At 40.7% G+C, this 23,761-nt stretch overlaps 1 protein-coding gene across 1 annotated transcript in view; it reads left to right on the plus strand.

Annotated features, from left to right (window-relative positions):
* Window positions 1-23,761, plus strand: part of ChAT (Choline acetyltransferase) — a 202,629-nt gene that overhangs the window by 75,275 nt on the left and 103,593 nt on the right. The window contains exon 2 of the mRNA XM_067154273.2: window positions 11,219-11,391. Within this exon, the coding sequence (XP_067010374.2) occupies window positions 11,243-11,391 (149 nt within the window). The 5' untranslated portion in view covers window positions 11,219-11,242. The remainder of the gene's footprint in view (window positions 1-11,218; window positions 11,392-23,761) is intronic.

The raw sequence follows: 23,761 nt of genomic DNA on the forward strand, positions 1-23,761 counted from the left end.
CTGCTGATAGTCAGTCTTGTCAAAGACAACTACCGGCTGCAGCGACTTTTTCTTGGCAGGGGGAGGGGGGTGGTGATATCCAAATGCTCAACCTCTCCACCAAGAGCGGTTGGCGTGGCAGTCCCATTCCCGTCACACACAGACGGTAGTGTCACCGAACGGGAGGCGCTGGTCGAGGGGGCGGCCTCAGTCGCCGTCCGGGGAGCAGGCGACTGGGCAGGCACTAGTGCCTCTGGCCCGTTGCTACCACTGGTGGGCAGAACCGAAAGAGGCGCGTAAGAATTTAAATCTTTGTTATATATAAGAGTTTGTCCGTTAGCAGTCCGTTTCTTCAATACATAGCGGGCTTTATACTTGCACTTCACCCTCCGAGCCGTTGTCCACTGACTTTCATCTGCAGCTTTGGCAGCAGCAAAGGTTGCCAATAATCTAGCCTGGTCTTGTAAGGTAGTGCCCTCAGGCAATAGAGTAATCGTGGAGGAGCTGGTTGATGGACCAGCTACCCCCGTCAACTTTACCGAACCGTTGTCCTTGTCCATAGCAGGGGTCGTCATCGAAGCCGGGGCCCGTGTCCTCTTGGTATCCCCGCCACCAGGTGGAGGACCAGCCATGTCCATGGTTGGGTCGCTCGGTCGTACCAGATAACCAATAGCAGCGCGGGGTGACTATCAAGCAGGCAACCCGCAACACAACACTCTCGCCCGTCAAAACAGATACCACTCTGTGCACTCACCAATCACACACGTACAGTAGATCCGCTCACTTCAAAAGACAGATCTCGAATCCTCTAATTCTCTGAGTTCTATTTTCTAGAAATATAGCCACCCATTCAGTCACTCTTTTTTCTAGTCCAATAGCACTCATTTTTGCCAGTAGTCTTCCATGATCTACACTATCAAATGCCTTAGATAGGTCAATCGCAATACAGTCCATTTGGCCTCCTGAATCCAGGATATCTGCTATATCTTGCTGAAATCCTACAAGCTGAGCTTCAGTGGAATAACCTTTCCTAAACCCAAACTGCCTTATGTCAAACCAGTTATTAATTTCGCAAACATGTCTAATATAATAAGAAAGAATGATTTCCCAAAGCTTACATGCAATGCATGTCAAACTGACTGGCCTGTAATTTTCAGCTTTATGCCTATCACCCTTTTCTTTATACACAGGGGCTACTATAGCAACTCACCGTTCATTTGGTATAGCTTCAACCAAACAGTAATCAAATAAGTATTTCAGATATGGTACTATATCCCAATCCATTGCCTTTAGTATACCCCCGGAAATCTTATCAATTCCAGCTGCTTTTCTAGTTTTCAACTTTTGTATCTTACTGTAAATGTCATTATTATCATAGATAAATTTTAATACTTATTTAGTATTACTCACCTCCCCTATCTGGACATTATCCTTGTAACGAACAATCTTTACATAGTGCTGACTGAATACTTCTGCCTTTTGAAGATCCTCGCATACACACTCCTCTTGTTCATTAATGATTCCACAAGTCGTTTAATACTCCCAAAATCCCTGTCACAAGGCGAAAAAGTGTGCCCACGGACAGGGTAGTTATGCGTAATCGTCTCAAACTGTCCTCTGTCACAGAGATTCAATAAGAAACGCACAACTGTGTGGTTCTGTGTGAGTCACAAAACAGGTTATCCTAACACGGCCACCAACCGTCATGAGTGGAGGAATGAATTTACCGCAGAAAGAACCTAAGCGACGGAGCTTAGGTTCTTTCTGAAATAAACACATTATTTACACAGCTGCCTAACAGCTTTGCTTATATGGAACATGTGTTGTTTCTTCTAAAAACAATGTATGTATCTCCGATTAGTACAATCCCGCCAAAAAATCAATTTTGATAAAAGTGTCACTTAGGTGGTTTCTGAAATAAACGATTCAATTATTGCCATTATAAGCTTGTACCATACGACTGTTTATGCTCTACGGTATAATTATAACTCTATTTTTTAAATATTCATAAATTTCTGTCGAGATGTTGCTTAACAGTTGAGTTTACTGAACAGAGCGCATACTCTAGGTTATTGATTTCCCGTGAGTGGATCAGAGACCTTGCCAATGCCATATGTTTTCAAAGCTTTGGTAGAAGTTTATCATAACCTAGCTTTATTTCTAATACAAATTGTTTATTGTACAGTTGGTGAAGTGAATTTGTGGGAATGTGCCGTGTGGTTGTGGAATAGTGGAAGTATAAGGTGCGTTGATATTAATATGTGTGTCCGACATGTTTGATTCTGTAAACAAGTACGAAGCTAGTGCGTTGAGCGCAGGTACGATGCTAATTGGTCAAACAGTTATATCATAATGAAAATCTGAACTCTGATTGGTGGAGAACCTGTATTATAATGAAACTCGAACTATACTGAGCCTCATTAAGATTCAATTTTCTGGCATATAATATTCAGATTTCGGCATCGTCGAGCATAAAGATATTTGTTTAAATGTTTTACGTAATTCATTGTCAATGTTAAATAACCATTTGTACGGTATATGTAAAAAAAAATAGATATCCTGATCGGTGATAGTTGTATAACAGGGGAATTTCAAAATTAAAAGAATATGTAAGCTCATTTTAAGCTAACATAAATGGTGTGAATATTATTATCAATTTGATTATGTTATCGTACGATACCCCTTGTTCTAGGGCAGCTCTTCCTTGTGGATTCTCTCTCTCTCTCTCTCTCTCTCTCTCTCTCTCTCTCTCTTATAATCGATTTAAGGGCATAATCAAAATACTTCAAATATTTGAAAGCAATGTTATGCACTGTAAATGGCGTAGTGTACTATGGAATGTATAATTGTAGGTAATTTCCTGTTGCCCTCGTGTTTGAAAATGAAACAAATAAATGTTACTAAGTAAAGTCCTTGAACACAAATAGAACGGTAACAGTTTTTATCGTTATGCTCAGTGCTCAGTTTGTCACCAAGTACTTTTCCACTGCGATGTTTTTTTGCTTGAAGGCTGAGAAGGACCGTTCAACATCTCAGGAAGTCAGATGAAATACAACAATTAGTTTAGTATAGTCCGAAAATTAAACGAGCTGACACAATTTTCAATTTTTTTGAATAATTACTTAGATATGTACAAAATGTTACGTTCTTCAGATAATGTGTAAAAATATGTAACCTTACTAAGAATATGTAAAAATATGTAAAACGAAACACAGGTATAACTTTATCAGAATCATAATTCATCGACATTTTCATTTGTCTACAAATAAAGGAATAGAGTATGTAATTACATAACAATGTAGGTCCTAACTATGACTCCTGAGGTGCCTGAAGGTTTTCCAGAAATTTGAGTTTTAAAATGTGATTCGTTACTATGTACATTCCTTTCGGTGAACTTGGAGAGACAAGATTCTTGGTAATACACGTGTATTTTGTTAAGAATGTTTGCTAATCTTCGACCACATAGTTTCTAACATATGAACGTACAAAGATCGGGCTTAAAACATACGTCCAGGTGCTTTTAATCTAATGAAGGATTCTTTATTACAAAAAATCTCACTCATATCTGATGCACCGTCGTATTCTTTATTCCCTGTTTTTCTTGTACTAACCTCGCAGAGTCGAACTCCCTCCCAGCACGCATTCTTCTTCTCCAGTGCCCACGTCAGCTGTTGTGAGTGCCGACGGGTGCACTGCTCTTGGGAGGGGGTTGATGGCTGTCCAATGAAGGGTGTCGGATCCACCGCGCATACTCACCCCCGCAGCCAATAGCAACCCTTTGCCTACGAGGATCGATCTTGACGACGGGGGTCACTGTGAAGTGGGTCAGCCGGGACGAGATTTATCGTTCCGTATCTCTCCTTGAATAAGTCAAGATAGCGCTCTACCTGGCTCCTCGGCTTCCCAGGATCCCAGGTTCCATTCCGACTCCAGTCCGTTTAATTTCTTTAGCTCGGAGATTGAGTATTGGCCATCGTATCTTCATTTACAAACAGCACACTGCCAGTCGCTTCAGAAATACATCGCCGAACACAAGGCCGGCGGCAAGAAGGGCATCCGGCTGTAAAACTCGGCTAACTCCATACAAAGCGCCAACTCCAAGAAATTAGGCCGCATAAAACTTTAAATCATTATGAATTGTACTTATTTATTCATAGTTTATACTGAAAGGTGTAAAGTGACCGAGAGTGGTGGTGATTATGGTTTTAAGAGGAAGTACAACTAGGCAAGCGTCGTCTATTAACACTAATCAGAAAGAAAAAATGGAAGAGGTCAGAAAAATGAAGGTATCGGCCAAAGAATGACATGGGCCACGAAGGGCATGAAAATGAGACTCCCCAGGCCTCGAATGCTCTAATACCGTCGGGGTCAGAAAACACGAGTTGACCAAGGGAGGTCGGACAGGTTAGATGAAAGTGAGGCGCCTGGCATAAATACAGTAAGTGGAAGCAAGGTGTCCCGTAGTCGCCAACCCACGCTCCAGAGTTCGGAGCCCATGGGGCCCCTTTTAATCGCCTCTTACGACAGGTAGGGCTTACTGTGGGTGTTATTCTACCGTTCCCACCCGACAGGGAGAAAGTGGTTGGGAGGGATTCAGTTAGATGGAAATATAGTAAGCAGTCTGGCCTATGCTGACAGCTTGGTCTTGATGGTAGATTGTGCCGAAAGCCTGCAGTCTAATATCTTGGAGACCGGGCGAGTTGGTCGTGAAGTTAGGGGCGCGCGAGTGATAGGAGATAGTGGGGTTGGAATCCTACTGTCGGCAGCCCTGAAGATGGTTTTCCGTGGTTTCCTATTTTCACACCTGTACCTTAATTAAGGTCACGGCCGCTTCCTTCCAACTCCTAGGCCTTTCCTATCCCACCATCGCCATAAGACCTATCTGTGTCGGTGTGACGTAAAGCCACTAGCAAAATATATATATATATATATATCTTGGAACTTGAAAATAGGTGCAATGAGTATGATAGGAAAATTAGCGTGTCCAAGACTCAAGTGATGTCAGCAGGTAAGAAACCTAAGAGAAGTGAATGTTCAGACTGGTGATACAAAGCTGGAGCACGTAGATAATTTCAAGTATTTAGGTTTGTGTTGTCTCAGGACGGTAGTATAATAAGTGAGAATGATTCAAGGTGCATTAAAGCTAATGCAGTGAGCTCGCAGTTGCGATCAACAGTATTCTGTAAGAAGGAAGTCAGCTCCCGGACGAAACTATCTTTACTTTCTATCTTTGCTTTACGGGAATGAAAGCTGGGTGGACTTAGGGTATCTTATAAGTTAGAAGTAACAGACATGAAACTATAGCGAGAGTGATTGGTGGTACAAACAGGTGAAAACAATGGCGGGAGGGAACCTTCAATGAGGAGATAAAGGCTAAGTTAGGAATGAACTCGATTGTACATATAAACCAGCTTCAGTGGTCGGATCGTGTGCAGTGTTCTCCTCAGAAATTTTCGTCAGCCGGGTGGCAGCAATGTGAGTAGCCGGGCGGGGAGTACTACGTAAAAATATGATAAAATTTCAATTTATTCCCCTCAGGGCATCAACAATAATAGCAGAGGGGTAAACATTAACTGCAAAATTGAACTATTTTAGTACTATTATCACGAACAAGACATAACAGATTATTTTCAACTTCCAGTGTTCAACTGCTCGTTCATTATCATGTAACACCGGCGTTTACCACTCCATTTCTGTGGAGTGCCAATGGGTTTGTGAAGTCCCGCGGAATCGAGTGCTCGCGTGCCATTCCACATTAATTCAGGCACCGCGCACAACACTACGCGATAGTCAAGCTAAATATTTAAAATCCTATGTAATTGATTAAATTATGCTGACAATAATGAGGATTTATCATTTGAATAAACAGTTTTACAGTATTTGAATTTTAATTTGGAGCATCTAATGATTCTGATACGTATTAATATTATGTAACTAGCACATACTTAGGTTTTGTCAGCCGGGCGGTGTGTAAAAATGGCAGAACGGTGCGCCCATTAAAAAGGGCCTAGGGAGAACACTGAGGCGAGGGGAATGGAGGACGATAGCTTACCTGAGAGAATAATGGACTCTGCCATGGAGGATAAGGGGAGAAGAGTAAGACCAAGACGTTAGACTCAGTTTCTAACGATTTAAAAGATAATATAATAATTTCGTGTGGCTATTTCTGGCCAGGTAGTCCTTATAAGGCAGACCCTCCGATGAGGGTGGGCGGCATCTGCCATGTGTAGGTAACTGCGTGTTATTGTCGTGGAGGATAGTGTTATGTGTGGTGTGTGAGTTGCAGGGATGTTGGGGACAGCACAAACACCCAGCCCCCGAGCCATTGGAATTAACTATTGAAGGTTAAAATCCCCGACCCGGTAGGGAATCGAACCCGGGACCCTCTGAACCGAAGGCCAGTACGCTGACATTCAGCCAACGAGTCAGAAATTTAAAATATAGGAGGTGTAGAACTAAACGAGGCGACAGAACTACTGTAGTTAAGAGGATTGTGGCGGCGGGTAGTATATTCACAGAGGCTTGCAGACTGAACGCTGAAAGGCATAAGTCTGCAATGAAGATGTATATGTACGCGTACTAAGTTAGTTAGTTAGTTAGTTAGTTAGTTAGTTAGTTAGTTAGTTAGTTAGTTAGTTAGTTAGTTAGTTAGTTAGTTAGTTAGTTAGTTAGTTAGTTAGTTAGTTAGTTAGTTAGTTAGTTAGTTAGTTAGTTAGTTAGTTAGTTAGTTAGTTAGTTAGTTAGTTAGTTAGTTAGTTAGTTAGTTAGTTAGTTAGTTAGTTAGTTAGTTAGTTAGTTAGTTAGTTAGTTAGTTAGTTAGTTAGTTAGTTAGTTAGTTAGTTAGTTAGTTAGTTAGTTAGTTAGTTAGTTAGTTAGTTAGTTAGTTAGTTAGTTAGTTAGTTAGTTAGTTAGTTAGTTAGTTAGTTAGTTAGTTAGTTAGTTAGTTAGTTAGTTAGTTAGTTAGTTAGTTAGTTAGTTAGTTAGTTAGTTAGTTAGTTAGTTAGTTAGTTAGTTAGTTAGTTAGTTAGTTAGTTAGTTAGTTAGTTAGTTAGTTAGTTAGTTAGTTAGTTAGTTAGTTAGTTAGTTAGTTAGTTAGTTAGTTAGTTAGTTAGTTAGTTAGTTAGTTAGTTAGTTAGTTAGTTAGTTAGTTAGTTAGTTAGTTAGTTAGTTAGTTAGTTAGTTAGTTAGTTAGTTAGTTAGTTAGTTAGTTAGTTAGTTAGTTAGTTAGTTAGTTAGTTAGTTAGTTAGTTAGTTAGTTAGTTAGTTAGTTAGTTAGTTAGTTAGTTAGTTAGTTAGTTAGTTAGTTAGTTAGTTAGTTAGTTAGTTAGTTAGTTAGTTAGTTAGTTAGTTAGTTAGTTAGTTAGTTAGTTAGTTAGTTAGTTAGTTAGTTAGTTAGTTAGTTAGTTAGTTAGTTAGTTAGTTAGTTAGTTAGTTAGTTAGTTAGTTAGTTAGTTAGTTAGTTAGTTAGTTAGTTAGTTAGTTAGTTAGTTAGTTAGTTAGTTAGTTAGTTAGTTAGTTAGTTAGTTAGTTAGTTAGTTAGTTAGTTAGTTAGTTAGTTAGTTAGTTAGTTAGTTAGTTAGTTAGTTAGTTAGTTAGTTAGTTAGTTAGTTAGTTAGTTAGTTAGTTAGTTAGTTAGTTAGTTAGTTAGTTAGTTAGTTAGTTAGTTAGTTAGTTAGTTAGTTAGTTAGTTAGTTAGTTAGTTAGTTAGTTAGTTAGTTAGTTAGTTAGTTAGTTAGTTAGTTAGTTAGTTAGTTAGTTAGTTAGTTAGTTAGTTAGTTAGTTAGTTAGTTAGTTAGTTAGTTAGTTAGTTAGTTAGTTAGTTAGTTAGTTAGTTAGTTAGTTAGTTAGTTAGTTAGTTAGTTAGTTAGTTAGTTAGTTAGTTAGTTAGTTAGTTAGTTAGTTAGTTAGTTAGTTAGTTAGTTAGTTAGTTAGTTAGTTAGTTAGTTAGTTAGTTAGTTAGTTAGTTAGTTAGTTAGTTAGTTAGTTAGTTAGTTAGTTAGTTAGTTAGTTAGTTAGTTAGTTAGTTAGTTAGTTAGTTAGTTAGTTAGTTAGTTAGTTAGTTAGTTAGTTAGTTAGTTAGTTAGTTAGTTAGTTAGTTAGTTAGTTAGTTAGTTAGTTAGTTAGTTAGTTAGTTAGTTAGTTAGTTAGTTAGTTAGTTAGTTAGTTAGTTAGTTAGTTAGTTAGTTAGTTAGTTAGTTAGTTAGTTAGTTAGTTAGTTAGTTAGTTAGTTAGTTAGTTAGTTAGTTAGTTAGTTAGTTAGTTAGTTAGTTAGTTAGTTAGTTAGTTAGTTAGTTAGTTAGTTAGTTAGTTAGTTAGTTAGTTAGTTAGTTAGTTAGTTAGTTAGTTAGTTAGTTAGTTAGTTAGTTAGTTAGTTAGTTAGTTAGTTAGTTAGTTAGTTAGTTAGTTAGTTAGTTAGTTAGTTAGTTAGTTAGTTAGTTAGTTAGTTAGTTAGTTAGTTAGTTAGTTAGTTAGTTAGTTAGTTAGTTAGTTAGTTAGTTAGTTAGTTAGTTAGTTAGTTAGTTAGTTAGTTAGTTAGTTAGTTAGTTAGTTAGTTAGTTAGTTAGTTAGTTAGTTAGTTAGTTAGTTAGTTAGTTAGTTAGTTAGTTAGTTAGTTAGTTAGTTAGTTAGTTAGTTAGTTAGTTAGTTAGTTAGTTAGTTAGTTAGTTAGTTAGTTAGTTAGTTAGTTAGTTAGTTAGTTAGTTAGTTAGTTAGTTAGTTAGTTAGTTAGTTAGTTAGTTAGTTAGTTAGTTAGTTAGTTAGTTAGTTAGTTAGTTAGTTAGTTAGTTAGTTAGTTAGTTAGTTAGTTAGTTAGTTAGTTAGTTAGTTAGTTAGTTAGTTAGTTAGTTAGTTAGTTAGTTAGTTAGTTAGTTAGTTAGTTAGTTAGTTAGTTAGTTAGTTAGTTAGTTAGTTAGTTAGTTAGTTAGTTAGTTAGTTAGTTAGTTAGTTAGTTAGTTAGTTAGTTAGTTAGTTAGTTAGTTAGTTAGTTAGTTAGTTAGTTAGTTAGTTAGTTAGTTAGTTAGTTAGTTAGTTAGTTAGTTAGTTAGTTAGTTAGTTAGTTAGTTAGTTAGTTAGTTAGTTAGTTAGTTAGTTAGTTAGTTAGTTAGTTAGTTAGTTAGTTAGTTAGTTAGTTAGTTGGAATCTGATTAGCTGACTAACTTCGTGCTAGGTTCCCACCCAGAAGGCTGAAACAGGCTGGGTTGAGATTTCTATCTCAAAAATCATGTGGCCCTCACAAAGGGCTGATGGCGAAAACAAGGACGAACCCCTATGTTTCCAGCTACCGCAAGAAATACCTGAGTGGCCGTGCGTGGCTATGCAGCCAAGCTCTGCATTCGGGATAGTGTGGGTTCGAGCCCAACCATCGACTGTCCTGAGAATGGATTCACCGTCATTCATACTACCTTCATCAGCTCCTGTCCCCCTGTGGGTGGGGGCGGTAGAATAACGCCCACGGTATCCCCCGCCTGTCGTAAGAGGCAACTGAAAGGGCCCCCAGGTGCTCTTGAATTGGGAGCATATATTGGCGATCACGAGATTCCTTAGCTGAGTCCAGGCATTGCGTCAGTTTACTTGTAACTGGCTCTAACTTTCATCTGTCCCATCCGTCCTCGTTCTGTACCGATCCCGACGGTAAGTTTGCCACTCCTAGGAAGTCTTTCAAATTCACGCTCTTCTTGGGTTTTTCTTTCTATCCCTTCATTTATCGAAGTGTCACAGTCCTTCAATTTTCCCCTCTGAGTAGTGTAAATAAAGGATGGTTGTCCAATTGTACTTCCTCCATAATCAAACAACAGGTCTACAGGGAATGGTCTGAGTACTGGAAAATGTCACAGCTTACAAGAGGAAAGCGTTATGCTAAAATTCAGCCCACCATACCAACGCAAATATAGCTCAAGAAATTTGAAACTAACTCGCGGACACCTTTCATCTTTAATTAGAATGCGTCTGGGGCATGGATGCTATCCGAGTCATCTTCACAGGATCAAGGTCTTCGACAACCCACACTGCCCAGAAGACCCTGGAGAAATAACCGACTTGAACCACATCACACTATCCTGCAAGAAGTACTCCCGACAAGAGAGCCATCTGTACTCGTCTTTGGTGAAGTTAAATACCCCACTGCCAACTTCAGTTGCCATCCTGTTATCAAACCTTACTCCACAATTATCCGCTGTAATTTGCCAATATTTCTCAGACTGTAATATTAAATTACAAGATATGACTTTTTCTTTTAAACCACAAAATGTATGTACCATAAATGTATGCTTACTGCGTAATGGTCTTCCGAGGCCTAACGCCAATATATCCACACACAAAAGTACTTCCTCTTAAAACAATAATCACCGGACGAGTTGGCCTTGCGGTTAGGGGTGCGCAGCTGTGAGCTTGCAACCGGGAGATAGTGGGTTCGAACCCCACTGTCGGCAGCCCTGAAGATGGTTCCCATTTTCACACCGGGCAAATGCTGGGGCTGTACCTTAATTAAGGCCACGGTCGTTCCTTCCCATGCTTAGGCCTTTCCCATCCCATCATCGCCATAAGACCTATCTGCGTCGGTGCGGCGTAAAGCAAATAGCAAAAAGAAAATTATCACCACCACAATTAGCGTTAATAGAAGATGATTGCTCAGTTGTACTTCCTCTTAAAACAATTATCACCACCACCGTTAGTGTTAAAAGAGGATGGTTGTACAGTTGTACTTTCTCTTAAAACAATTATCACCACCACCATTAGTGTTAATAGAGGATGGTTGTACAGTTGTACTTCCTCTTAAGACAATAATCACGTTAGTGTTAAAAGAGGATGGTTGTACAGTTGTACTTTCTCTTAAAACAATTATCACCACCACCATCAGTGTTAATAGAGGATGGTTGTACAGTTGTACTTCCTCTTAAGAGGGCATTCAACTCCACAAGAGAAGCAGAGTGTAGTTTCGCCCAGGTAATGTGCAGCCTTTGCTGAGTAAGCCACCGGCTATGACTTACACTATTTCGAAATGTAACGTGGATTGTAGCTTAGTGATAACGCCTCTGTTTCCTCACCAAGACATCCGTGGTTCAAATGTTGAACAATGGATGTGGGAACTTCAAAAGAGAAAACACATTCTGGATGCGATCTTGATATCAACTCACTTTGCTCAGTTTTAAATACGAATGTATGACCTTTCGTTATCGAGCTTGAATTATAGCTCTCTATTCATTTTATTGTTTTTTATGAGTACACGTCTCTGTTGTTCCAGGCCTACGACTGGTGGCTCCACGACATGTATCTCAACAATCCGGCTCCTCTGCCCGTCAACTCGAACCCAGGAATGGTTTTCCCTCCAAGACGCTTCTCTTCTCGTGAGGACGCCGCCCGATTTGCCGCCAGGTTCATTGTCGGCGTCGTAGCGCACAAATGTATAGTGGACAGGTAAATGTCCCTACAGGCTCATGTTTTATCTGATGAAGGAGTTAAATTAACCTTTACAGCGGGGATTGAACCCTGCAATGTCTTTTTTGTTTCCTTAGATTAAGATATCTGAGTCAGAGAAGCCGAAAGTTTATAATTTTCATATTGGATATTGATGACAATATTATAATTATTGTAGATAAACCAGGTAATTCAACTAACCAATACAATATAAAATTAGTACTTCAATTTATTTTAAACAGTTTTTGGCCTATTTATAGTAGGTCATCATCAGTCTTAAACACTTTCAGAATTAATTGGCCATTCATAAAACAAAAGTAGATAGCAGAATAGTTGAAAATAGTTCTGATCTAATATTCAATATGCTCTCAAATAAGTCACTGTCTTGAGGACGTAACACAACACTGGAGAATTCTTATGTTTTGTTGGTATACTTCAACAAACATAAAGCATTGTCTTGAAGATCTTCGAGTTACTTAGGAAGCATTATCGCTGAGGACAATAGATGCACGAAGGAAATCAAAAGAAGAGTAGCTCTTGCTAAACGGGGCTGTCAAATCAAAAGGAGTCGTTTAACAAATACGCTGTGTCTGGAGTGTACTAGTTTGCGTTTGTGAGAGCTGAGAGATTCATGGGAAGCAACTGAAGTGTGGATTTGAAGGAAAATGACGAGGACGAGATGTTCTAAAGGAAGTCAATGAACAACGAAGACTGATAAAGAATTTGGAAAAACTTGTAGTCATATCCTGAGACATAGTGGGTTCCTAGTAAATGTGTTTGAAGGTAAAATACTAGGAAAGAATGGAAGAGGAAGACCAAGAAAGACATACTTCGAGGATGTGAGAAACGTCATAAGATGTAAAAACTACAAGAAGGTGAAAAGTACAGCAGAACTGAGAGGAGACAAGGCTTAGCCTTTAGTGTATGATGAGTACTTGTATATAGTGGTGTTACCGGATTGTACTTTGTGAAACGACAAAGGAGCCTTACAAAACTTGACAATTGTGAACCTCTACTTCGGTGGGTTTTTTTGAGGAGATCTCACGTTTTTCTTTGTTTATTTTAATTGATTCACAATCGATGCGTTGACATGAGAAGTCAAAGAAAAATCGAAATTTAGTTTTTCATGGAGAACGCAGTAAACGCTCATGTCAATGGCATGAAAAAGGTAGCAAGTCAACCGGTAGAGTAGATTAGCAAGACGGAACCTGTGTTTGGCATGGAGAAGGTTGTTTATAGCTAGTATAGTGATACTTCAGTTGCCACAATACCTCCGAAACCTATTCCACTCAAAATGGTAAGTCTTGATTGCCAGAATTTTGACATGACGTTCATACTAGTTCTTTGTTTTATTTAGTTATTTTTCCAGGTTGAACCGTGTTGTTGTTTACTGTACATTACGTAGAGTTTGCCGACGTTTCAAATACATTGCAGTATTCTTTGTGAAGGCGACTAAAATACTCCTACTCGAAGCGAGGTAATTGGTCTCCCAGGCAGTGAAAATAGTTCTGATCTAATATTCAATATACTCTCAAATAAGTCACTCCTTTGTGGATGTAACAGAACAGTGGAGAATTCTTGTGATTTGTTGGTATACTTCAATAAACATAAATCATTGTTTTTCAAGATCTTCGAGTTACTTAGGAAGTGTCTCAGGCAGTGATTGCTGCCTGGGAGACCAATTACCTCGCTTCGAATAGGGGTATTTCAGTCGCCTTCACAAAGAATACTGCAATGTATTGGTAACGTCAGCAAACTGTACGCGGTTCAACCTGGAAAATGAACTAAATTCTACACGCGGGTGAAGGTTCACTTCTAAGATAGTTCCTTGTTTTCGTAAATAGGTACTACGTGTGGCCAACAATCGTTCCAGAAGATGTGGAAATAACATTTTCGACCTAGTCATGTAATCCTGATGACGCCTGGGTATTTTCGTGACTTCGCCATGGAAAACAAGAGAGATTTAAATACTCGACGCCTTCATGTTAGCACTGTGAGCTGGATGAGGATTTCAAGAGCTGAAATTCCCTCAGTCAAGCCAAGGCGAGTTAGAACCGTGGAAGGAGCACAATATCTTGCGATGATCTTACGACCACTTGGAAGGGGACTGTCCGTCAGCGAACTGAAAAAAGGACTTGTTGGCTGTGCTGGTTTTCTTAGATGAAGAATATCATTTGTTTTATCGTGAAATTTCCGCTTGAAGCATACACGTCAGCTGACAAACTGATTAGACAGTGATTTTTCACAACGTATTTTATCGCACAATAGGGAACATGCATGATCCGGGGTTTTAATTAAAAATATGCTAATCTGATTCAAAATTTCATGCAGAATTCAAAAATGTGATCAGAATGTACAAATAATAACTCCAAACATGATAAAAATCTACGAAAATGTCACGTCACGCAAGTACGCGATCTCATTGGTCTGACGTCATCGTACAGGTTGACTGAATTAGCAGACGAAATAACACATAGTGTGCTGTGAGAAGCAGGATACACTTCGCGTATTTCTACTTTACGTTAGTGTCTGGTATGGTTAAATTCAAGGTCTATACATTGGATAATAATCTGAGTGGTATATTTTAGACTGAAAATGAATCCTGCGCGGACAGTGAGGCAGAAAACTTATAAATGGTGTATAGTTCCGATGTGCAATTGCACATCGCATACCATACCAAACAAATTGTTTATAAACGTTCCAAAGACGCTAAAACTAGGGAGAAATGGATTTTGGCGAGCTGGAGAAATGCTGGTGGTATATCGGAAAAGTCTACAGTTTATTTTTTTTAAGATTTTTTTTTTGCTAGGGGCTTTACGTCGCACCGACGATGGGATAGGAAGGCCTAGGAATTGAAAGGAAGCGGCCGTGGCATTAATTAAGGTACAGCCCCAGCATTTGCCTGGTGTGAAAATGGGAAACCACGGAAAACCATGTTCAGGGCTGCCGATAGTGGGATTCGAACCTACTATCTCCCGGCTGCAAGCTCACAGCCGCTTTTGAAGATATTAACGTAAGATGAATTTGTTTGAATTTTCAAATCACTTTTCCATGTCAGCTGTTCTAGTGGTAAAACTTTAAATTTTAATGTATGATGCTTTATTTAAATGCTTCAATTACATCTTGGAATATGAAAGTAATAAACATTGCATTAAATAATGCTGGTTATTAAAGTATTCTCCAAACCTAACCTATGTTTCGGGTGATCCATGTCAAGATAATAAATCAAAGGGGTTATGAACCATTTTGACAGCTCTAATTCTACCAATTTATCTTGGCATGGGACAGTTATGCATGTCTTTATTGAAGACCTTAATTGGTTAAGAAATGTAGGCTATATCTAAATACTCTATAATGTAACAAAGAATAGGCGTGTACATCATGAAAGGAAACAACGTGAATTTAACAAATGTATAACTCTACACAAAACCAATGCTTGTCTGTTGGGGTCTTATAAGTTAACAATGCTCAATTATAATAATTACCATAATATTAATGAAATAAATAACATAATTGTACACAGGTGAAAATAGTGATGTAGGTGTTTAAAATATCCAAATTAGCCTAAGTTTTAGGTTATACAAGCCAAGTCAATAAACCGAAGGGTAAAAATACCGCGCGAGTTGGCCGTGCGGTTAGGAGCGCGCAGCTGGGAGATAGTGGGTTTTGACCCCCACTGCCGGCAGCCCTGAAGATGGTTTTCCGTGGTTTTCCATTTTCACACAAGGCAAATGCGGAGGCTGTACCTAAGGCCACGGCCGCTTTGTTCCCATTCCTAGGCCTTTCCTGTCCCATCGTCACCATAAGACTTATATGTGACGGTGTGAAGTAAAGCAAAAAAAAAACAAAAAAAAAGTAAAAGTCACAGCACCCAAAGACATTCCTGTATTGAGCGACTAAAATGTCACCAGGACACTTTTCTTTCCTGATATGCTCAGCTTGTTAAAAGCCAAATGTAATTAATGTTATTGGCTTCACGCCCCGCTAACTACTTCTACGATTTTCGGAGACGCCGATGTGCAGGAATTTAGTCCTGCAGGAGTTCTTTTACGTGCCAGTAAATCTACCGACACGAGGCTGACGTATTTGAGCACCTTCAACTACCACCGGACTGAACCAGGATCGAACCTGCCAAGTCGGGGTCAGAAGGCCAGCACCTCAACAGTCTGAACCACTCAGCCCGACTTGTGAAAACTAGATGAAGTCATATTTATCTTTATCATGTTTAACTTTTTCCCTCCACAAAGATATTTAATTCTCTTTCATGGGCCCCGGAAGTGGGTAGGCCAGTTGTCCCAACCATAAATATATATATTTTTTGGGAATGATAGATTATAGCCCTATAGTACTATGATCTTTCTTTCTTTTTTTCTTTCTTTCTTTCTTTCTTTCTTTCTTTCTTTCTTTCTTTCTTTCTTTCTTAATCAGTTTATCCTTCAGGGTTGGTTTTCTCTCGGACTCAGCGAGGGATTTCACCTCTACCACTTCAAGGGCAGTGTCCTGGAACGTGAGACTTTGAGTATGGTGATGAAACTGGTGAGGAGGGCCATTACCTCGCCCAGGCTGCCTCACCTGTTATGCTCAACAGGGGCCTTGTTGGAGGATGGGAGGATCGGAAGGGATAGACAAGGAAGAGGGAAGGAAACGGCCGTGGCCTTAGGTGCCTGGAGGAGAAGTAGGAAAATACGAAAAACCACTTCGAGGATGGCTACTCAGTTGACCTCCCGAGGCTGAGTAGACCCCGTTCCAGCCCTCGTACTATTTGTTTTCAACTTTCATGGACGAACCGGGAATCGAAACCGGGCCTCCGGGAGTGGCACACATTAACCACTACACCACAGAAGCGGACTAGTACTATAATGCTACTTATATGTTTATGTTAGTGCTGAAATCCGATTTCTTACTTTACTAATGCTGAAAGCCCGAAAATGTAATGTTATTCTTTAATAGGGGAATCAGTCTAGAAGGAAATGTTGAAAGTGATGTGATATCTATCCAGGTTCGTTGTTATCCTAATACTATGGGTTACAGTACATTGCACGTATATAAAAGACGCCACTTACAAACTTGCTTGTTATCCGCGAATTTCTGCGGCCACAAAAGTCACACATTTCAAGAATGATGACATCTACACATGGTAGATTGTCTGACTGTGCTGTTTTGAACCTTTCTTCTGTCATTTCGAAGTTATTCGCGATCATGAATAATAAACAATCGGCTTTTAGCAACGGCTGATGCACAACGGCTGGTAGAGCTCCATGCGGTACTGGATCGTGACGTCACAGCGCGCCGCTTACGTCAGAGGCCGTTTCACTCGCCTTGCGAAAAGGCACTATTAAATATTTTTTTAATGGTAGAAAACAAGGCAACATACCACAATGTAATACGTTTACGTACTATTTCATTGGTGTACTTTTCAAAAAAAATATTTTTGAAAATGATGCATGTTCCCAATTAGTGGCTGACCGGGCGAGTTGGCCCTGCGGTTAGGGGCGCGCGGCTGTGGGCTTGCATCCGGGAGATAGTGGGTTCAAATCCCATTGTCGGCAGCCCTGAAGATGGTTTTACTGTCGTTTCCCATTTTCACACTACGCAAATGCTCGGGCTGTACCTTAATGAAGGCCACGCTTCCTTCCAGCTCCTACGCCTTTGTTATCCCATCGTCGCCATAAGACCTATCTGTGTCGGTGCGACGTAAAGCCACCACAAAAAAATGTAGCTGAATCATAATTAGCGTAAATTTGTGCGTTAAAGTGATAAAACTCTTTGATTTTCTATTATTTAGTTTCAGTAATATCTGGTTCAAAATGTTGGAAAAACGTTTTTTTTCCTCCTGTAAAATACTCACTTAATGACTTACTACCTTTCCTATGTCAGTGCCTCAATTGTGAAGTGTAACTGCAAAAATGAGAACTCACAAAAATATAAAAGTACACACCATTACATGAAACTTAATTATTTTGGTAGGCTAGACATGTTAATTATCCAATGGTTAATACCGGTCAAAACAAACTATTGTTGCTATGCACCCTGTGGGTGTGGGACTCAGACGCCCTTTGTACGAGGCGATTAAAAGGGGCGACCAAGGGATGATTGAATTAGAACCATGAAACTACTTGTGATTAGTACCATCACGTGGGGTCGCCTTTACTTGCCGGCAGTACTACTATGTTAGCTACACAGTAGGTTTGTGATTAGTAGCAGCAGAGTGCGTTTCACTGTGAATTTACAGTACCTGTGATTAGTAACACCACGGGCTTTAGTTGCCTGTGATTAGTACACCTATATGAGCGATACCGTGGGCCTGCGTTGCCTGTGATTAGTACACCTATGTGAGGAACACCACGGGAATACCGGCACTCATGATTAGTGCCCACTATGTGAGGAACACCACGGGAATACCAGCGCCCATGATTAGTGCCCACTATGTGAGGAACACCACGGGAATACCGGCACTCATGATTAGTGCCCACTATGTGAGGAACACCACGGGAATACCGGCACCCATGATTAATGCCCACTATGTGAGGAACACCACGGGAATACCGGCACCCATGATTAGTGCCCACTAATTGAGGAACACCACGGGAATACCGGCACCCATGATCAGTGCCCACTATGTGAGGAACACCACGGGAATACCAGCGCCCATGATTAGTACCCACTATGTGAGGAACACCACGGGAATACCGGCGCCCATGATTAGTGCCCACTATGTGAGGAACACCACGGGAATACCGGCGCCGATGATTAGTGCCCACTATGTGAGGAACACCACGGGAATACCAGCACCCATGATTAGTGCCCACTATGTGAGGAACACCACGGGAATACCGGCGCCGATGATTAGTGCCCACTATGTGAAGAACACCACGGGAATACCGGCGCCGATGATTAGTGCCCACTATGTGAGGAACACCACGGGAATACCGGCGCCCATGATTAGTGCCCACTATGTGAGGAACACCACGGGAATACCAGTACCCATGATTGGTGCCCACTATGTGAGCAACACCACGGGAATACCGGCGCCCATGATTAGTGCCCACTATGTGAGGAACACCACGGGAATACCGGCGCCGATGATTAGTGCCCACTATGTGAGGAACACCACGGGAATACCAGCACCCATGATTAGTGCCCACTATGTGAGGAACACCACGGGAATACCGGCGCCCATGATTAGTGCCCACTATGTGAGGAACACCACGGGAATACCAGCGCCCATGATTAGTGCCCACTATGTGAGGAACACCATAGGTCTGCGTTACGTGTGTGACGTACATTACTTGTGAGTTGTACCGGAATGTGTGGAACGCCGTGAGTCTACTTTAGTTGTGATTAGGATCGCTACATGAGAAATACCATGGTTCTACTTTACTAGCGATAAGTACCACTATGAGGGGCCGTTGACCTGAACTTTGGATACGTTTAGACAACATTCATTATCAATTCAGGATTGTGCTTTGGAAGTAGCCCCTTGGTCAGTCAGTACACAAATATAATTGCTTTAAGTTAGTTCTCGGGTCTGATCCACTGAATATTTTAAGTTCATAATGATTGTTCATCGTCTTCTTTTTGAATTCTAGTCAGTGGATTCATTTTGGAAATAGTTTTAGCTTTCAGTATTGTGAGTTGGATCCGCTGATTATTTTAAATTCACATTCATCCATTCATCGTTCATCATCACGTTTTGAACTCTGGTCGGTGGATGTACTTTGGACTTTTAAATTGTGATTACATTTCGTACCATTAGGGGCCGATGATCTAAATGTTAGGCCCCTTTAAACAACAAGCATAATTTTACATTTATGAAATCTGATAAGGATATAAGGGTCGTACGAAAGTCATTGTTGCAAATGCTAGAAGCAGACAGCCAGATGCCGTCAAATTAAAATGTCTGCACACGGTAGATGAGGTCATACGATTATTATTTATGTATTGCATGCAATATGATAGAGCATAAACATTTAATTGGAAAACTACTAACTTAAGCATGAACTTAAGAACCTGATCGGCAGCCCGCACATTCCCCAGGACTTCTGCACTTGTCAGCCGGTCATCCTGTGTGGAACGCTTCAATGCATGCTAAGCAGGTTGATGCCGCGGTCAAATCTCGAGATGCCTAAAGAAACACCAGTGTAGAAACTGTACCGGATTGTTGGAATAACCCCACCCAACACCCGGAGGGCGACTGCTGCAGACGCCGAGAGAATGACCATGGACATCCACCCCATGGTCAGCAGGCTGCAAGGTCTCGGGAGAGCTTCTTTGCTAGGACTCTGTCGCTGGAGGGAACACCAGAGACAACTCGTCTTGGCGGATGGAGGAGCTCACTGCCCACAGACATATCACCAAAGGAAGATCTAGCTCCTGGCGCCCTGTATTCAGGTCATTCAATCCCTTAAGAGTGGGCGTCCCTCGGTACAAGACCATCCTGAAGAAATGGGGGATCCTTCCAGCAAACACAGACACCTCGTGTGACTGTGGTGCTGAACAAGAGCCAAGCCACGTGAACAACTCATGAACATCACGCCACAGGCCAACACAGCTGCAGTTGTTTTGGAAATGGTGACCGGACACGGAAGATCTGCAGTCTGGAAGATCCAAAAGGAGAAGAAAATATGGACACGAGGGTACTGAATTTGTAGACCTGAGGTGCAAGGACTTAGTTTCGTTAATTTTATATAGGCTTGTTATCCTGTACTTTCCATACTTAGATAATACGTTCATCAACTTTATGGCTGATAACGTCATGCAGTGATGTGGAGTTTAAGATTTAGTTCTACACGTTTCGATATTATTATTTGACACTGTCGCACCGATATAGTTATAGTTCAAATAACAATTATTACTGTATTGTTTATATTTTATTAAAATATAAGTTCAAATTCTTAATCTATAAGTTCTTAAAACACGTTATAAATACGCGTACACCTACCAATACAGATATATTTCAACCAATTATTAAATATAAATAATTCTTCTATTTATTTATTTCTTAATCTGTTTAGGGTTAGTTTTTCCCTCAGACTCAGCGAGGGATATTACCTCTACCACCTCAAGGGCAGTGTCCTGGAGCGTGAGGCATTTTGCCGTGGGATACAACTGGGGAGGATGGCCGGTACTTCGCCCAGGCAGCCTCAGCTGCTATGCTGAGCAGGGGCCTTGTCGGGGGATGGAACGATTGGAAGGTATGGGCAAGGAACGGGGTAGGAAGCGGCCGTGACCTTAAGTTAGGTACCATCCCGGCATTTGCCTGGAGGAGAAGTGGGAAACCACGGAAAACCACTTCGAGGATGGCTGAGGTGGGAATCGAACCCTCCTCTACTCAGTTGACCTCACGAGGCTGAGTGGACCCCGTTCCAGCCCTCGTACCACTTTTCAAATTTCGTGGCAGAGCCGGGAATCGAACTCGCGCCTTCGGGGGTGGCAGCTAATCACACTAACCCCTACACCACAGAGGTGCACATAAATATATGAATTTCATTATTTCAATAGTTTTGCCAGTCATTTACGTATTATGCGGAATAAAAGTCCGCGTGCGACTAAATTTCGTGGCAGAGCCGAAAATCGAACCCGGGCCTCGAGGGGTGGCAGCTAATCACACTAACTACTACACCAACACCTGTTGCAAAAAAATAATTGGAAATGTGAAAAGGAGTTTTCATGAAATAGCGCTTGAAAGTAAGGCAAAGTGACGTCACAGGCATACTCTGTTATAAGATGGCGCTGTGTTAACGCGCGCGCGCACTTGCAGGTTAGCTGTCGTTGTGATCAGTACACCACGTTCTTATGCTCTACGAAACCCTCAGAAGGATACGTGAACGAATCGTATCCATGAAATTTCATCACTTTTGGCCTGAGTGGAAGATAGTAACACCGATATCCATTTCAAAGCTTTTTTTTTTTTTTGCTACAAGGGAAAATATTACCGATTCTTGTAAACTAAAATGCCCTGAATCCATGGCATTCTTGATTTGCGAAAAAGCAATTAATATTAGAAGAAAAATTGCATAAAGATTTCATGGACAGGATTCGTTCACTTACACCCCTCAAAATGCTAAGGCCGTCGCACAGTAGTGACAGTCACGTTATCCGTAAGCCGTCGGCGCCACTTAAGAGGTTTGGAGGCCATGATGCACTATACATATAAACGCACGGTGTTTGTACTCTGCGCTACGGCAGCTGCCTCAGGCGCCCTGCTTTAAGCGTGGATACAATCTTATATGAAATCTTACCTTATAAAAGATGCTAGAAGTGTCGTCCGTCATAATCAGGGGCTTCATAAACACCATTAGGATTTTCTTCACCCCAATAGCGAGAGTTACGACTGTTCACACGACCATTATGATGGAACTTAGTCTCGTCCGAAAAGAACACTATCTATGGGTCGAATAAACGATCATTCAATGATGCAAGATACCACTCACAATAACTCACTCTTGCGGTTGGATTAGCAGGTTTGGGCCTGTGTAACCCTGTACGGTTCAATGTGGAACAGCTTTGTGTGCAGAAGAAACCGATACTTGTGCTAATTTCGCGAGTGATTTATTCGGTGACCATTCAAGATTCACACCCGTGTCATCTAGCTTTTCTTCTGCTAAAACTGTTAGTGTGCGCGCATTTCTTTTTAAATGTATTTTTAAAAATGCTACGAGAGGAATAGGCAGTTGTGTTTATGTTTCGTAGATCTAGAGAAAGCATATGACAGGGTACCGATGGAAAAGATGTTCGCCATACTGGGGGACTATGGAATTAAAGGCAGATTATTAAAATCAATCAAAGGCATTTATGTTGACAATTGAGCTTCAGTGAGAATTGATGGTAGAATGAGTTCTTGGTTCAGGGTACTTACAGGGGTTAGACAAGGCTGTAATCTTTCACCTTTGCTGTTCATAGTTTACATGGATCTGCTGAAAGGTATAAAATGGCAGGGAGGGATTCAGTTAGGTGGAAATGTAGTAAGCAGTTTGGCCTATGCTGACGATTTGGTCTTAATGGCAGATTGTGCCGAAAGCCTGCAGTCTAATATCTAGGAACTTGAAAATAGGTGCAATGAGTATGGTATGAAAATTAGCCTCTCGAAGACTAAATTGATGTCAGTAGGTAAGAAATTCAACAGAACTGAATGTCAGATTGGTGATGCAAAGCTAGAACAGGTCGATAATTTCAAGTATTTAGGTTGTGTGTTCTCCGAGGATGGTAATATAGTAAGTGAGATTGAATCAAGTTGTAGTAAAGCTAATGCAGTGAGCTCGCAGTTGCGATCAGTAGTATTCTGTAAGAAGGAAGTCAGCTCCCAGACGAAACTATCTTTACATCGGTCTGTTTTCAGACCAACTTGCCTTTACGAGAGCGAAAGTTGGGTGGACTCAGGATATCTTATTCATAAGTTAGAAGTAACAGACATGAAAGTAGCAGGAATGACTGCTGGTACAAACAGGTGGGAACAATGGCAGGAGGGTACTCGGAATGAGGATATATAGGCTAATTTAGGAATGAACTCGATGGATGAAGCTGTCCGCATAAACCGGCTTCGGTGGTGGGGTCATGTGAGGCGAATGGAGGAGGATAGGTTACCTAGGATAATAATAGAGTCTGCTATGGAGGGTAAGAGAAGTAGAGGGAGACCAAGATGACGATGGTTAGACTCGGTTTCTAACGATTTAAAGATAAGAGGTATAGTACTAAATGAGGCCGCAACACTAGTTGCAAATCGAGGATTGTGGCGACGTTTAGTAAATTCACAGAGGCTTGCAGACTGAACGCTGAAAGGCATAACAGTCTATAATGATTATGTATGTATGTATGTATGTATGTATGTATGTATGTATGTATGTATGTATGTATGTATGTATGTATGTATGTATGTATGTATAACCACACGAAGATAGCCTCCAACGATATGGCAACGAGTAGAGCCACGTTGACTACTCGACTGTGACTGACTGACTGACTGACTGAGATATCAGGCTATAATAAACCCTCCTTATATTTGGTTTGGGGACATCTACGTCACATATGCCGTGAAGCTGGTTATCTCGTGAATCCCTCGACGGATTTTCTTGAAACTCAAGCATTGCGACGTTTATGTAATTCCCTTTAAAATGACATGTTGCTCAAGTCGCTACCATAATTATTATAGGAGTTGTAAATTTTTTTCCATCGAATGTTCGGGAAGGTGTGACGCTTGAATCTAGAGCATACGAGTTCAGGCCAGCGGCACGTGGCATGACAGGCGGGTGATCTAACTAGCCCCTGCAGCTACGTCACACACACAGCTGTTCTCAGCTTGCTCGCTCGTCCCGCTGAATGTAAACAAACCAGGCTTGCACGGAGTAATACGCGTGACGATTAAATACAATTA

This window comes from Anabrus simplex, chromosome 10 (assembly GCF_040414725.1).
Source record: "Anabrus simplex isolate iqAnaSimp1 chromosome 10, ASM4041472v1, whole genome shotgun sequence".
Taxonomy (NCBI): Eukaryota; Metazoa; Arthropoda; class Insecta; order Orthoptera; family Tettigoniidae; genus Anabrus; species Anabrus simplex.